Source organism: Anomaloglossus baeobatrachus, chromosome 2 (genome assembly GCF_048569485.1).
Source record: "Anomaloglossus baeobatrachus isolate aAnoBae1 chromosome 2, aAnoBae1.hap1, whole genome shotgun sequence".
NCBI lineage: Eukaryota > Metazoa > Chordata > Amphibia > Anura > Aromobatidae > Anomaloglossus > Anomaloglossus baeobatrachus.
In genome coordinates, this window is record NC_134354.1 from 528106967 (window position 1) to 528123492 (window position 16526).

The window sequence follows — 16526 nt, forward strand, 5'->3', positions numbered from 1 at the left end:
ATCTAGATTGCCATTCTGTGACGGCATATTCTAAACAGTTGTTCTCTCTCTTTTTTTTTTTTTTTCAGGTTTACACCAGACTTCACCTCCTCACGAGTGATTCGAGAACTAAAGATTGTTACAGCAGGAGGTTCTGAATTTGTGTTTGTATTAAATGCATCGCTTCCATACCACATGCTGGCCTCATGTGCAGAAGCACTTCCCCGGCCCAACTGGGAGTTGGCACTGTATGTCGTTATCTCAGGGATCATGAGGTACATGGGTGGAATTTCATTATGATCTTCTTCAATATCACTGAACTGAAACATCCTTCATTAATTTTATGATCTACATAGAAGAAAGCTAAAGAAACTGGATACACAGAGGAACTGAATAATCTATCCTGCGACATGCTCGCACCCATGTGCCCTTATTTTGGGATTTTAGCACAGAGGACAGGTTTTGCTAGTTCCTTCTATTCATCCACTTGTCCCCCAGCTCTTGTGTTGCACACATTAGTGATAGTACTATTGAAAAGTGTTGTATATATTAAATGTTTATTTTCTTACACCTTTTTTGCTTGTATTCTAAGTTATATTTGCTTTTCTTTCCCAGTTTGCTGTTTCTTTTGGTTATTGGAACAGCCTACTTAGAAGCTCAAGGAATATGGGAGCCGTTCAGAAGGCGTCTCTCCATTGAGGCATCAAATCCTCCTTTTCAGTTGGGTCGACCCTTTGATCTGAGAAGAATAGTTGGCATATCAACAGAAAGCAAGTACGTAATTTTCTTATCGGAACGTTCTAAAGCGGTTTACTCTTCCTCTGTATATAGGATAACAATGAAATGAAGTCTATGATCAGAAATGCACTATAGGGTTGAGCAAAAAGATTTACAGGACTCTGGTCCAGTGTCAATGTCAGTTGTCCTGCAATCCTTCTCCTCTCTGCTGGCATCCTTGGCACTTTTTTGGATTATTCAGCCCAGCGTGACACTATTGTTGCAGCGTGACGCATGCATGACTTCTTGCTGAATCAACTGATCACGAGAGGCGATGGGGTTGCCAACAGGTTTGCAAGACTCTTGTCGCCATAGACATCCGACATAGCCGCTGGACCTGCAAATATTTTTGCTCGACTCTAAAATGTAACTATTGTTTAATCTTTGTTAAAGTTTTGGTAAATATTTTTTAATGAATATTGTGGTTCCACCAATCAGTCTCAAATTAGGTAGACCCTTGTGTAGAGATCACTTCTCATCAGTCATTCATTATCCCGGGCTGATGGTTACAGCTCATCTCCTACCTCTCCAGCAGATCATCTAAAATGGCTACCAAAACATATTTTTTTTTTTTTTGTTTTTTTATCTAGCTTTAGAAATAAAAAAAAAAATCTAGTTGATACAATTTTGTTCTGTTAATTACTCCCTAAAACTCAGATTTCATGCCTTTTTCTGTAAGAATCATATATAGAATTATGGATAAGTCCACTCGTATGTTTCACAGACTTTCAATGATGTGAGAAAATACACGACTACAAATACACCATAATACTAGAGGAGTAGGATGTTTGACATTTAGTTAAAAAAAAACTGTTAAATGCGGATTTAGTGCATGTATAACTTTGTATATATTTGTGTTTTAGCTATAATTCTGCTGGAAGTGACTCAAATAATAGCTCTAGCCGAGGGCTGTATAGTGTGAATTCCAGCTCCAGACCCACAAGTAATCACAAGCAAAGCAACCCAGCATCCAGCGTGCACAGGAATACATCCGATGTGGAATCGGTCAGAGCAAAGAACTCCAGTGTATCCAGTAAAATGCCAGCTCAAGTGTCTACAAACCAGTCAGCTAGCAAAGCTGCCTCCCTGACCATAGATTCTAGCTCTGCTGCTCACACTTCATCTATAACAAGGCGTATGCGTGGACCAAAACTAAATCTTGCACCGTCACAAGGACCAGGCTTACAGGAGCAGCTTGTGCCAACACAACCACCAACAGTGCCTAACCCACAGGCAGAGCAGCCGGCAGAAATGGCTCGAATTGGGGCCTGTAACTCTTCACACCCAGAGTACTTTGGAAATAGTGGTAGTAATACAAGGCACAGTTCAGATGACTCTGACATAACTAGTCTTATAGAAGTGATGGACAAAGATTTTGACAATTGTGAAAACCCTCCATCAGATGTGTTCACAGAACAACCTCCATCTCCAGCAACAAAAAGTAAAGGTAACATGAACCTATTTAATTGAGATCTTGAATTTGTGTTTAGCTTTAGTTTGGTCTGAAATCAAATAAGATTTTAGAAGCTATTGTGACAACATGATATAAATTGTTTTTCAAAAAGTATAATGAAAATTCTGGAAAAATATTTATCTGTAGTCACTTATCTCGCATCATAGATTCCATTTTCAGGGAACTTGTGGCTGATCAGATAGGATCACACATCATTAACCCCTTTACGATCAAGGTCGTACTGGTATGTCCTTGGTCGCCTCCCTGCAGTTACCGTGGGCTCTGGCGGTAATCCCTGCACATGTCTGCTTAACAGGCGCAGGTGGATAGGAGAGACACCCGTGCCTGTTAACCCCTTAGATTACTCTGTCAAATACTGACAGCGCAATTTAAATGGCCGTGGCAGGGATCGCACCGTTCCCAGCTGCCATTGGCGGCCCCTTGATGTGATCAGAGACGCTAATGTGTTGCGATGGTAGCGCGGGGTCAGCTGATGACCTTTGAGGCTGCCATGACTCACTTGCTGATCAGCAGAGTTGCACAGGCGATCAGACTGTGCAGTCATAAAGTTCCCTAGTGGAACTAAAAAAAAAAAAAATGTAAAAAAAGTTTTCGCCCTCTTTTTGCCCCATAAAATTGTTAAAAAATTAAAAACATACACATATTTAGTATTGCCACATTCAGAAATGTCCAATCTATCAAAATATAAAATCAATTAATCTGATCAATGGCGAGGCAAGAAAAAAATTCAAATTCCAAAATTACGTTTTTTTTTGGTCCCCACAACATTTTTTTAAAATGCAATAACAAAACGATCAAAACATCCCATCTACACAGATATACCGTGTTTCCCCGAAAGTAAGACAGTGTCTTACTTTCTTTTTACCCCCAAAAGTGCCACTATGTCTTACTTTCGGGGTATGTCTTATATTGGAAAAAATCCCACAGCAATCGCAGCAAGTCTCCATGCAATTTACCGTATGGGGACTTGCCGCGATTGCGCCCTAAGTGTACCGCAAGTTAAGGAAACTTAACCATCAGCGGCTGCACATGAGGGCACTGAGGCTGTGTGATTTTGTATGTTGTCCATGGTCCTGATGGACCACGGACAACATTACTGCAACATTTCAACATTTCTCGGTAGCCGAGCGCTCAGCTGAGCGCCCGACCGCCGGCATGTGTCAGCTCTCAGCTGAGCGCTTTGCCGGCGGCATGTCAGGGCTCTCAGCTGAGCGCTTTGCCGCTGTAACTGTACTGTAAAGAGGGAAAAAAATAAATAAATACATTTTTACTACGTCTTACTTTCGGGGTACGTCTTACATTAGCCGACCCCCCAAAACCCCCACTACGTCTTACTATCGGGGGTGTCTTACTATCGGGGAAACATGGTAGTAACATTACAAACGACCGCTCAAGACGCAAAAAATAAGCCATGACTGAGCCCCAGATCCCAGAAAATGAGAATGCTACGAGTCTCAGAAAATGACAACAAAAGTGCTACTTTTTTTTTCGGACAAAATTCTGAATTTTGTTTTCACCCCTTGGATAAAAGAAAAGTAAAACTATACATATTTGGTATGTACAAACTCGTAGCGATGGGAGGCATCATACTGACATGTTAGTTTTACCATATAGTGAACATGGTGAATAAAAAAAACAAACAAACAAAAATGCAATTGCACTTTTTTCACTATTCCTTCACATTTGGATTTTATTTTTCTTTGTCGCTCCATTGGGAGACCCAGACAATTGGGTGTATAGCTATGCCTCCGGAGGCCACACAAAGTATTACACTTAAAAGTGTAAAGCCCCTCCCCTTCTGCCTATACACCCCCCGTGCTCCCACGGGCTCCTCAGTTTTCATGCTTTGTGCGAAGGAGGCAGACATCCACGCATAGCTCCACAGCTTAGTCAGCAGCAGCTGCTGACTATGTCGGATGGAAGAAAAGAGGGCCCATAACAGGGCCCCCAGCATGCTCCCTTCTCACCCCACTCTTGGCGGTGTTGTTAAGGTTGAGGTACCCATTGCGGGTACGGAGGCTGGAGCCCACATGCTGTTTTCCTTCCCCATCCCCTTAGGGCTCTGGGTGAAGTGGGATCCTAATCGGTCTCCAGGCAGGAGACCGTGCTCCATCCACAGCTCCTGGGGACTCTGCTGGATAAGGAGCCGAGTATCGTCAGGGACAAGGCCCTGCTACTTTGAGGTACTCGGTGTCCCCGTAGGGACAGCGCACAGAAACACTCCAGCATTGCTGGGTGTGTTAGTGCGCCGGGGACCGCAGCGCTGACCGCGCTTGTGCCATCACACACTGCAGCGTGGCTGGGTGTGTTAGTGTTACTGGGGACTACCGCGCTGACCGCGCGCTGCCATTTCACACTGCAGCGCGACTGGGAATGTTAGTACGCCGGGGACTACCGCGCCGACCGCGCTCATACGCCGGCCGCGCTTATAACTTTAGTCCCTGGCTTTTGCGGCCTAGTCTCACTTTTTTCCCGCCCCCAGGCCTGCCAGTCAGGGGAAGGGCGGGACGCTGTACAGGACGTCAGCACTGGGGCTGGAACATGCTTTGCATACTCCACCCCCCTCACTGTGCACAGTGGGGCACCAGATTCCCGCACTTTCTAGGGCACGCCCACGGCCCCCTCCTCTCCTCAGGACGCCGGCAGCCATTCCTGTCAGCTCTTCTGACGCTGGAGAGGGGAGACAAGCTCAGGGAGACCCAGGCAGGGATTCTGGTGACCACACAACCGCTTTGAGCGGGCGGTAAGCAGCACCTGCTGGCCCCACTAGTGCAGAAGTGTACTTATAGATTATATGATTATAGGCTATACTTTACACTGTATGGTGCACGGTTGATTTTTGGCTATATACCCTCCTGGATTGCTCAGAGGAGACAACAGCATGTCGTCCACAAGAAGCAAGGGTGCCAAAGCACAGGCTTACTATGCTGCCTGCGCCGCATGTACGGCTATACTGCCGGCAGGTTCCACTGACCCTCATTGTGTGCAATGCTCGGCCCCTGTGGCACTTACTCAGCCGGAGCCTCTGCTAAGGGTGGCCCAGGAGGAACCACCTGTTAACACTGTCCAGGTGACAGGGACAGAGTTTGCAGTTTTTACTGAAAGACTTTCTGAGACTATGGTTAAGATATTAGAAGCTTTGCAGTCCAGACCAGTACCTCAGGCCATGGGCACTGGGGAATCATTGCTCCCTGGTCCCCCTCATTCGGAACAACAATGTTCTTCCGGGGTGTCTCATAGATCCCAGGGTGAGGTCTCTGACACGGACCGCAGCCCCAGACCGCCTAAGCGAGCTCGCTGGGAATTTCCCTCGACATCATCACATTGTTCAGGGTCTCAGCGGGAGGACTCTCTGTATGATGAAGCGGAGGTAGCTGATCAGGATTCAGATCCTGAGGCCGTTCTCAACCTTGATACTCCTGATGGGGACGCCATAGTGAATGATCTTATCGCGTCCATCAATCAAATGTTGGATATTTCTCCCTCAGCTCCTCCAGTAGAGGAGTCAGCTTCTCAGCAGGAGAAATTCCGTTTCAGGTTTCCCAAGCGTACAACGAGTTTGTTTCTGGACCACTCTGACTTCAGAGAGGCAGTCCAGAAACACCGAGCTTGTCCAGATAAGCGTTTTTCCAAGCGCCTTAAGGATACACGTTATCCCTTCCCCCCTGACGTGGTCAAGGGCTGGACTCAGTGTCCCAAGGTGGATCCTCCAATCTCCAGACTGGCGGCTAGATCCATAGTTGCAGTTGAAGATGGGGCTTCACTCAAGGATGCCACTGACAGACAGATGGAGCTCTGGTTGAAATCCATCTATGAAGCTATCGGCGCGTCTTTTGCTCCAGCATTCGCAGCCGTATGGGCACTCCAAGCTATCTCTGCGGGTCAAGCGCAAATTGACGCACTCACACGTACGTCTGCGCCGCAGGTGGCGTCCATAACCTCTCAAACGTCGGCATTTGCGTCCTACGCTATTAATGCTGTCCTGGACTCTGCGAGCCGTACGGCGGTAGCATCCGCCAATTCGGTGGCAATACGCAGGGCCTTGTGGCTACGGGAATGGAAGGCAGATTCTGCTTCCAAAAAGTGCTTAACCAGTTTGCCATTTTCTGGCGACCGTTTGTTTGGTGAGAGATTGGATGAAATCATCAAACAATCCAAGGGAAAGGAAACATCCTTACCCCAGGCCAAACCAAACACATCCCAACAGAGGAGGGGACAGTCAAGGTTTCGGTCCTTTCGGGGTGCGGGCAGGTCCCAATTCTCCTCGTCCAAAAGGCCCCAGAAGGCTCAGAGGAACTCCGATTCATGGCGGTCTAAGTCACGCCCTAAAAAGACCGCCGGAGGTGCCGCTACCAAGGCGGCTTCCTCATGACTTACGGCCTCCTCACACCGCATCCTCGGTCGGTGGCAGGCTCTCCCGCTTTTGCGACACCTGGCTGCCACAAGTAAAAGACCGTTGGGTGAGAGACATTTTGTCTCACGGTTACAGGATAGAGTTCAGCTCTCGTCCTCCGACTCGATTCTTCAGAACATCTCCGCCTCCCGAGCGAGCCGATGCTCTTCTGCAGGCGGTGGGCACTCTGAAGGCAGAAGGAGTGGTGGTCCCGGTTCCTCATCAGCAACAGGGTCACGGTTTTTACTCCAACCTGTTTGTGGTTCCAAAGAAGGACGGATCTTTCCGTCCTGTTCTGGACCTAAAACTGCTCAACAAACACGTAAAGACCAGGCGGTTCCGGATGGAATCCCTCCGCTCCGTCATCGCCTCAATGTCCCAAGGAGATTTCCTTGCATCGATCGATATCAAAGATGCTTATCTCCACGTACCGATTGCTCCAGAGCATCAGCGCTTCCTGCGCTTCGCCATGGGAGACGAACACCTTCAGTTCGCGGCACTGCCGTTCGGCCTGGCGACAGCCCCAAGGGTTTTCACCAAGGTCATGGCTACAGTAGTTGCGGTCCTCCACTCTCAGGGTCACTCGGTGATACCTTACTTAGACGATCTGCTGGTCAAGGCACCCTCTCAAGAGGCATGCCAACACAGCCTCAACGTTACTCTGGAGACTCTCCAGAGTTTCGGGTGGATCATCAATTTTCCAAAGTCAAATCTGACACCGGTCCAATCGCTGACATATCTTGGCATGGAGTTTCATACTCTCTCAGCGATAGTGAAGCTTCCGCTGAACAAACAGCGGTCACTGCAGACAGGGTTGCAATCTCTCCTTCAAGGTCAGTCACACCCCTTGAGGCGCCTCATGCACTTCCTGGGGAAGATGGTGGCAGCAATGGAGGCAGTCCCTTTTGCGCAGTTTCACCTGCGTCCTCTTCAATGGGACATCCTACGAAAATGGGACAGGAAGCCGACGTCCCTAGACAGGAACGTCTCCCTCTCTCAGGCAACCAAAGCTTCCCTTCGGTGGTGGCTTCTTCCCACTTCATTATCGAAGGGGAAATCCTTCCTACCCCCATCCTGGGCGGTGGTCACGACGGACGCGAGTCTGTCAGGGTGGGGAGCAGTCTTCCTCCACCACAGGGCTCAGGGTACGTGGACTCAGCAAGAGTCCTCACTTCAGATCAATGTTCTGGAGATCAGGGCAGTGTATCTTGCCCTAAAAGCGTTCCAGCAGTGGCTGGAAGGCAAGCAGATCCGAATTCAGTCGGACAACTCCACAGCGGTGGCTTACATCAACCACCAAGGTGGAACACGCAGTCGGCAAGCCTTCCAGGAAGTCCGGCGGATTTTGATGTGGGTGGAAGCCACGGCCTCCACCATCTCCGCAGTTCACATCCCGGGCGTGGAAAACTGGGAAGCAGACTTTCTCAGTCGCCAGGGCATGGACGCAGGGGAATGGTCCCTTCACCCGGATGTGTTTCAAGAGATCTGTTGCCGCTGGGGGATGCCGGACGTCGACCTAATGGCGTCCCGGCACAACAACAAGGTCACGGCATTCATGGCACGATCTCACGATCACAGAGCTCTGGCGGCAGACGCCTTAGTTCAGGATTGGTCGCAGTTTCAACTCCCTTATGTGTTTCCTCCTCTGGCACTGTTGCCCAGAGTGTTACGCAAGATCAGGGCCGACTGCCGCCGTGCCATCCTCGTCGCTCCAGACTGGCCGAGGAGGTCATGGTACCCGGATCTGTGGCATCTCACGGTCGGCCAACCGTGGGCACTACCAGACCGACCAGGCTTGCTGTCTCAAGGGCCGTTTTTCCATCTGAATTCTGCAGCCCTCAACCTGACTGTTTGGCCATTGAGTCCTGGATCTTAGCGTCTTCAGGATTATCTCAAGAGGTCATTGCCACTATGAGACAGGCTAGGAAACCAACGTCCGCCAAGATCTACCACAGGACGTGGAAAATATTCCTGTCGTGGTGCTCTGCTCAGGGTTTTTCTCCCTGGCCATTGGCCTTGCCCACTTTTCTGTCCTTTCTTCAATCCGGATTGGAAAAGGGTTTGTCGCTCGGCTGCCTTAAGGGACAAGTCTCTGCGCTCTCTGTGTTTTTTCAGAAGCGCCTGGCCAGACTTCCACAGGTACGCACATTCCTGCAAGGGGTTTGTCACATCGTCCCTCCTTAAAAGCGTCCGTTAGAACCCTGGGATCTGAACAGGGTGCTGATGGTTCTTCAGAAACCACCGTTCGAGCCAATGAGGGATATTTCTCTCGCACGCCTTTCGCAGAAAGTGGTTTTCCTAGTAGCAGTCACTTCACTTCGGAGAGTGTCTGAGCTAGCAGCGTTGTCTTGCAAAGCTCCTTTCCTGGTGTTTCACCAGGACAAGGTGGTTCTGCGTCCGGTTCCGGAATTCCTCCCTAAGGCGGTATCCCCCTTTCCTCTCAATCAGGATATCTCCTTACCTTCTTTTTGCCCTCATCCAGTTCACCAGTGTGAAAAGGATTTGCACTTGTTAGATCTGGTGAGAGCACTCAGAGTCTACATTTCTCGTACGGCGCCCCTGCGCCGCTCGGATGCACTTTTTGTCCTTGTCGCTGGCCAGCGTAAAGGGACACAAGCTTCCAAATCAACCCTGGCTCGGTGGATCAAGGAACCAATTCTCGAAGCTTATCGTTCCTCGGGGCTTCCGGTTCCCTCAGGGCTGAAGGCCCATTCCACCAGGGCCGTGGGAGCGTCCTGGGCCTTGCGACACCAGGCTACGGCTCAGGTGTGTCAGGCAGCTACCTGGTCGAGCCTGCACACTTTCACGAAACACTATCAGGTGCATACCTATGCTTCGGCAGATGCCAGCCTAGGTAGGCGAGTCCTTCAGGCGGCGGTTGCCCACCTGTAGGACGGAGCCGGTTACGGCTCTATTATGAGGTATTATTTACCCACCCAGGGACTGCTTTTGGACGTCCCAATTGTCTGGGTCTCCCAATGGAGCGACAAAGAAGAAGGGAATTTTGTTTACTTACCGTAAATTCCTTTTCTTCTAGCTCCAATTGGGAGACCCAGCACCCGCCCCTGTTTTTTGTGTACACATGTTGTTCATGTTGAATGGTTTCAGTTCTCCGATATTCCTTCGGATTGAATTTACTTTAAACCAGTTTATAATTTTTTCCTCCTTCTTGCTTTTGCACCAAAACTGAGGAGCCCGTGGGAGCACGGGGGGTGTATAGGCAGAAGGGGAGGGGCTTTACACTTTTAAGTGTAATACTTTGTGTGGCCTCCGGAGGCATAGCTATACACCCAATTGTCTGGGTCTCCCAATTGGAGCTAGAAGAAAAGGAATTTACGGTAAGTAAACAAAATTCCCTTCTTTTTCTATAAACCTGGGATTGTACTGTTCTATGGCAGACTGCTCTATTCTGACTGGCAATGGAGTCTCTGAAGACCATTCTCTGCCTGTGACATGTACAGATCTTTGAGTCAGAGAGGGTCAATACAGCATTGGAAATACTTCTAGTTAGCGCACTAGATTGAGACATGTTTTTTCTATATTTTATCATCTAGGAAAAGTGAAATCACTATCGCATAAAATTAAATATCAAAAGAAACAAGAAGAGAAAGAAAGACGAGGAAAAGCCAAGACACATGAGGATGAGCTGAAGGACTCTCTTGCAGATGATGACAGCTCTTCTACCACCACCGAAACATCCAATCCTGACACAGAGTCGCTTCTCAAAGAGGTATGATGCCAAGGAACATGAAAATGGGTGTGGCATTGGCATATAAAATTTGCATAAAGACATGTCCTAGCCCCACTTCTCCTGGTAGGGATGTTATTGGATTTTTCTGTTTCTTGCATATACACTGTAATAGGCTCTAGCTTGTTTGTCATAGTAGTGTTTGTAGATTTAATAAGTTTAACATAATATAGTGATGTACTCATTCTCCTTAGAGCATGGCTATCGCCAATGTGTCTTCACTATACGGGGCGGGCTCATCAGCTGAGTCCGCTCAATATAGTTCATGTGCCATCTACAAAACATAGTCCACAACTGATAGCTTCCATGGCATCAGTTACTATCTCCGAGCGCATCAGTTTAAACCCTTAAATGCAGTTGTCATGCCTGACACAGCCATTTTAAAAGGTAGCCAAGTTGGCTGCTGTCAGTTCGAAGTCCATGTGTACCCTGCACAACACTGCGGTCTTCTGATGGGTTGAGCTTGGGGTTTTTCTAAAGGCTATGCATCTACCATGGTATTCTCCTATAAAGCTCCTCCTATATAGCTCCGCTTCCTGTGGGACCAGTCATTTTACAATACTGTGCAAAATGGTGTTGCAGTCTATTACATATTATAGGTAATTAAAGGGAATTCTGTCAGTGGGATCAACCCTCCTAAGCTGTCTATATCGGTATGTAGGTCAGAGAAAGTTAAATAAAGAGATACCTTGATATCTGTAATCTGATGTGTTATTCCAGAGAAATTAATATTTCTTTGTCGCTCCATTGGGAGACCCAGACAATTGGGTGTATAGCTTCTGCCTCCGGAGGCCACACAAAGTATTACACTTTAAAAAGTGTAACCCCTCCCCTCTGCCTATACACCCTCCCGTGCATCACGGGCTCCTCAGTTTTATGCTTTGTGTGGAAGGAGGCACACATCCACTCATGCATTCTCATTTTAGTTATATCGGTTGGAAGAAAAGTGGGCCCCCACGGGGCCCCCGGCATGTTCCCTTCTCACCCGACTACGTCGGCGGTGCTGTTAAGGTTGAGGTACCCATTGCGGGTACAAAGGCCGGAGCCTCATGCCGTCTCCTTCACCATCCCTTAGCGGCTCTGGGAGAAGTGGGATCCTGAGCGGTCATCCATTCACTGGGACCGTGCTCCCTCCGCAGCCCCTGTGGGAATCTGTCGGACAGGAGTCTATTTTTCTTCGGCGCTCCATTGGGAGACCCAGACGATTGGGTGTATAGCTACTGCCTCCGGAGGCCACACAAAGCATTACACTAAAAAGTGTAAGGCCCCTCCCCTTCTGGCTATACACCCCCCGTGGGATCACGGGCTGCTCAGTTTTCAAGCTTTGTGCGAAGGAGGTCAGACATCCACGCATAGCTCCACTGTTTAGTCAGCAGTAGCTGCTGACTATATCGGATGGAAGAAAAGAGGGCCCATGCTAAAGGGCCCCCAGCATGCTCCCTTCTCACCCCACTCTTGTTGGCGGTGTTTGTTAAGGTTGAGGTACCCATTGCGGGTACGGAGGCTGGAGCCCACATGCTGTTTTCCTTCCCCATCCCCCTGAGGGCTCTGGTGAAGTGGGATCTTACCGGCCTCCAGGCTCTGAGGCCGGGCTCCATCCACAGACCCGGAGATCCTGCTGGATACGGAGCTGGGTACCGTCAGGGACAAGGCCCTGCAACATTCAGGTACTCTGTGTCCCCGTACAGACAGGCACAGACACACTCCAGCGTTGCTGGGTGTTCTAGTGCGCCGGGGACAGTAGCGCTGCGCGCTTGGGTTATACTCACTGTAGCTTAGCTGAGTGAGTTTATGTGTGGGGAACTACCGCGCCGGCCGCCCCCGGGGACTGCGGCGCGGCTGAGACTTGTGGTGCGCCGGGGACTTCGCGCCGACCGTGCTTTTACGACGGCAGCGCTTATAAATCTAGTCCCCGGCTTCTGCGGCCTAGTTACGTTTCGTTCCCGCCCCCAGCCCTGTCAGTCAGGGAAGGGGAGAGACGCTGTACAATAGTCAGCGCCGAGGGCTGGAGTCTTATTTACATACTCCAGCCCTCTCACTGGGCACAGTGGGACGCCAGTTTCCCGCTCTTTGTCTGCAGCACGCCCACGGCCCGCCCCTCTTCACAGGACGCCGGCAGCCATTCCTGCACGCAGTCTGAGCTGGAGAAGGGACATAGCCCTGGGAGACCCAGACAGGGGATTCTGGCGACCACACACCCACTGTTAAGCGGGCGGTAAGCAGCACCTAGGTGCTGACCCCACTAGTGCCACAGTGTTGTTTTGTGTACTTTTGTCTGTACCTATATATTGCACTGTACGGTCGCTTCTTGGCTTATACCCCTATATTGCTCTGAGGAGACAACAGCATGTCATCCGCAAAAAGCAAGGGTGCCAAGGCACAGGCTTTATATGCTGCCTGTACCGCATGTGGGGCTGATCTACCGGCAGGTTCCACTGACCCCCATTGTGTGCAATGTTCGGTCCCTGTGCCACTTCGTCAGCCGGAGTCTATGCTAGTAGGGCCCAGGCAGAGACGCCTGTGAACCCTGCCCCGGTGACGGGGACAGAGTTTGCAGTTTTTGCTGATAAGATGTCTGTGACTATGACAAAAATTCTAGAAACTTTGCAGTCCAGGCCGGTCACTCAGACCATGGGCACTGTTGATTCAATGTTCCCCGGTCCCCCTCAGTTGGAACTAATCCGTGCTCCAAGGGGGTCCCAGGCATCACAGGCTGAAGGCTCTGACTCGGACGACAGTCCCAGGCAGCCTAAGCGAGCTCGCTGGGAGAGACCCTCGGCGTCATCACGCTGGTCAGGGTCTCAGCGAGAGGATTCTCTGTATGATGAGACAGAGCTAGGTGATCAGGAGTCTAATCCTGAGACCGCTCTCAACCTGGATACCCCTGATGGTGACGCCATGGTGAATGATCTTATAGCGGCCATCAATAGACTGCTGGATATTTCTCCTCCAGCGGAGGAGGCAGCAGCACAGCAGGAGAAATTCCATTTCAGGTATCCCAAGCGTAAATTGAGTACTTTTCTGGACCACTCTGACTTCAGAGAAGCAGTCCAGAAACACCATGCTTATCCAGATAAGCGTTTCTCCAAACGTCTTAAGGATACACGTTATCCCTTTCCCCCTGACGTGGTCAAACGCTGGACCCAGTGTCCAAAGGTGGACCCCCCAATCTCCAGGCTTGCGGCTAGATCCATAGTTGCAGTGGAAGATGGGGCTTCACTTAAAGATGCCAATGACAGACAGATGGACCTTTGGTTGAAATCTGTCTATGAAGCTATCGGCGCGTCGTTTGCTCCAGCATTCGCAGCCGTGTGGGCACTCCAAGCTATTTCAGCTGGTCTGGCGCAGGTGGACTCTGTCATACGTCCATCAGTGCCGCAAGTGGCGTCCTTGACCTCGCAAATGTCTGCGTTTGCGACTTACGCTATCAATGCGGTCTTGGACTCTACCAGCCGTACGTCAATGGCGTCCGCCAACTCGGTGGTTTTACGCAGAGCCTTATGGTTAAAGGAATGGAAAGCAGATTCTGCTTCCAAAAAATGCTTAACCAGTTTGCCATTATCTCAAGACAGACTGTTTGGTGAGCAATTGGCTGAAATCATTAAACAGTCCAAGGGTAAGGACTCTTCCTTACCCCAGCCCAGATCAAGCAAACCTCAACAGTGGAGGGGACAGTCGAGGTTTCGGTCCTTTCGAGGTTCGGGCAGGGCCCAATTCTCCTCGTCCAAAAGGACTCAGAAGGAGCAGAGGAGCTCAGATTCCTGGCGGGCTCACTCACGCCCAAAGAAAGCAGCCGGAGGAACCGCTTCCAAGCCGGCTGCCTCATGACTTTCGGCCTCCTCTCTCCGCATCCTCGGTCGGTGGCAGGCTCTCCCGCTTTTGCGACATTTGGCTGCCACAGGTCAAGGACCGGTGGGTAACAGACATTTTGTCTCACGGGTACCGGATAGAGTTCAGTTCTCGTCCTCCGCCTCGGTTCTTCAGAACTTCCCCACATCCCGACCGAGCCGATGCTCTTCTGCAGGCGGTGTGCTCTCTAAGGGCAGAAGGAGTGGTGATCCCTGTTCCTCTTCAGGAACGAGGTCAAGGTTTTTACTCCAATCTGTTTGTGGTACCAAAAAAGGACGGCTCTTTCCGTCCTGTTCTGGACCTAAAACTGCTCAACAAGCACGTGAAAACCAGGCGGTTCCGGATGGAATCTCTCCGCTCCGTCATTGCCTCGATGTCTCAAGGAGATTTCCTAGCATCAATAGACATCAAAGATGCTTATCTCCACGTGCCGATTGCTCCAGAGCACCAGCGTTTTCTACGCTTCGTTATAGGAGACGAACACCTTCAGTTCGTAGCCCTGCCATTTGGTCTGGCGACAGCCCCACGGGTTTTCACCAAGGTCATGGCAGCAGTGGTAGCAGTCTTGCACTCTCAGGGACACTCGGTGATCCCTTACTTGGACGATCTACTTGTCAAGGCACCCTCTCAAGAGGCATGCCAACACAGCCTGAACGTTGCGCTGGAGACTCTCCAGACTTTCGGGTGGATCATCAACTTTTCAAAGTCAAATCTGTCACCGACCCAATCACTAACATATCTTGGCATGGAGTTTCATACTCTCTCAGCGATAGTGACGCTTCCGATGGACAAGCAGCGTTCACTACAGACAGGGGTGCACTCTCTCCTTCAAGGCCAGTCGCACCCCTTAAGACGCCTCATGCACTTCCTGGGGAAGATGGAGGCAGTCCCGTTTGCGCAGTTTCATCTGCGCCCACTTCAATGGGACATTCTCCGCCAATGGGACGGGAAGTCGACGTCCTTAGACAGGAAAGTCTACCTTTCCCAGACGGCCAAGGACTGTCTTCAATGGTGGCTTCTTCCCACCTCATTATCACAAGGAAGGTCCTTCCTACCCCCATCCTGGGCGGTGGTCACGACAGACGCGAGTCTGTCAGGGTGGGGAGCAGTTTTTCTCCACCACAGGGCTCAGGGTATGTGGACTCAGCAGGAGTCCACCCTTCAGATCAATGTTCTGGAAATCAGGGCAGTGTATCTTGCCCTACAAGCCTTCCAGCAGTGGCTGGAAGGAAAGCAGATCCGAATTCAGTCGGACAACTCCACAGCGGTGGCATACATCAACCACCAAGGCGGGACACGCAGTCGGCAAGCCTTCCAGGAAGTCCGGCGGATTCTGATGTGGGTGGAAGCCACGGCCTCCACCATATCCGCAGTTCACATCCCCGGCGTAGAAAACTGGGAAGCAGACTTCCTCAGTCGCCAGGGTATGGACGCAGGGGAATGGTCCCTTCACCCGGACGTGTTTCAGGAAATCTGTCGCCGCTAGGGAAGGCCGGACGTCGACCTAATGGCGTCCCGGCACAACAACAAGGTCCCAACTTTCATGGCACGGTCTCGCGATCACAGAGCTCTGGCGGCAGACGCCTTAGTGCAAGATTGGTCGCAGTTCCAGCTGCCCTATGTGTTTCCCCCTCTGGCACTCTTGCCCAGAGTGCTACGCAAGATCAGGTCCGATTGCCGCCGCGTCTTGCTCGTCGCCCCAGACTGGCCGAGGAGGTCGTGGTATCCGGATCTGTGGCATCTCACGGTCGGCCAACCGTGGGCGCTACCAGACCGTCCAGACTTACTGTCACAAGGGCCGTTTTTCCATCTGAATTCTACGGCCCTGAACCTGACTGTGTGGCCATGGAGTCCTGGATACTAGCATCTTCAGGATTATCTCAAGGGGTCGTGGCCACCATGAGACAGGCTAGGAAGCCCACATCTGCTAAGATCTACCACAGAACGTGGAAGATTTTCTTATCCTGGTGCTCGGCACAGGGAGTGTCCCCCTGGCCATTTGCATTGCCTACTTTTCTTTCCTTCCTGCAATCTGGTTTGGAAAAAGGCTTATCGCTCGGCTCCCTTAAAGGGCAAGTCTCAGCGCTATCGGTATTTTTTCAAAAGCGTCTAGCACGACTTCCTCAGGTACGCACGTTCCTGCAGGGGGTTTGTCACATCGTCCCTCCGTACAAACGGCCGTTAGATCCATGGGATCTGAACAGGGTACTAGTTGCTCTCCAGAAGCCGCCCTTCGAGCCTCTGAGGGATGTTTCACTTTCTCGACTCTCACAGAAAGTGGCCTTTCTTCGGCGCTCCATTGGGAG

General features: G+C 50.5%; 1 protein-coding gene across 5 annotated transcripts in view; it reads left to right on the top strand.

The window, feature by feature from the left end:
- TMEM131 (transmembrane protein 131) overlaps window positions 1-16526 on the top strand; it is a 252048-nt gene that overhangs the window by 182647 nt on the left and 52875 nt on the right. For all 5 annotated transcript variants that reach the window (XM_075336598.1, XM_075336600.1, XM_075336599.1 and 2 more), the window contains exons 29-32: window positions 69-254; window positions 595-753; window positions 1620-2203; window positions 10178-10353. In XM_075336598.1, the coding sequence (XP_075192713.1) occupies window positions 69-254; window positions 595-753; window positions 1620-2203; window positions 10178-10353 (1105 nt within the window). The remainder of the gene's footprint in view (window positions 1-68; window positions 255-594; window positions 754-1619; window positions 2204-10177; window positions 10354-16526) is intronic.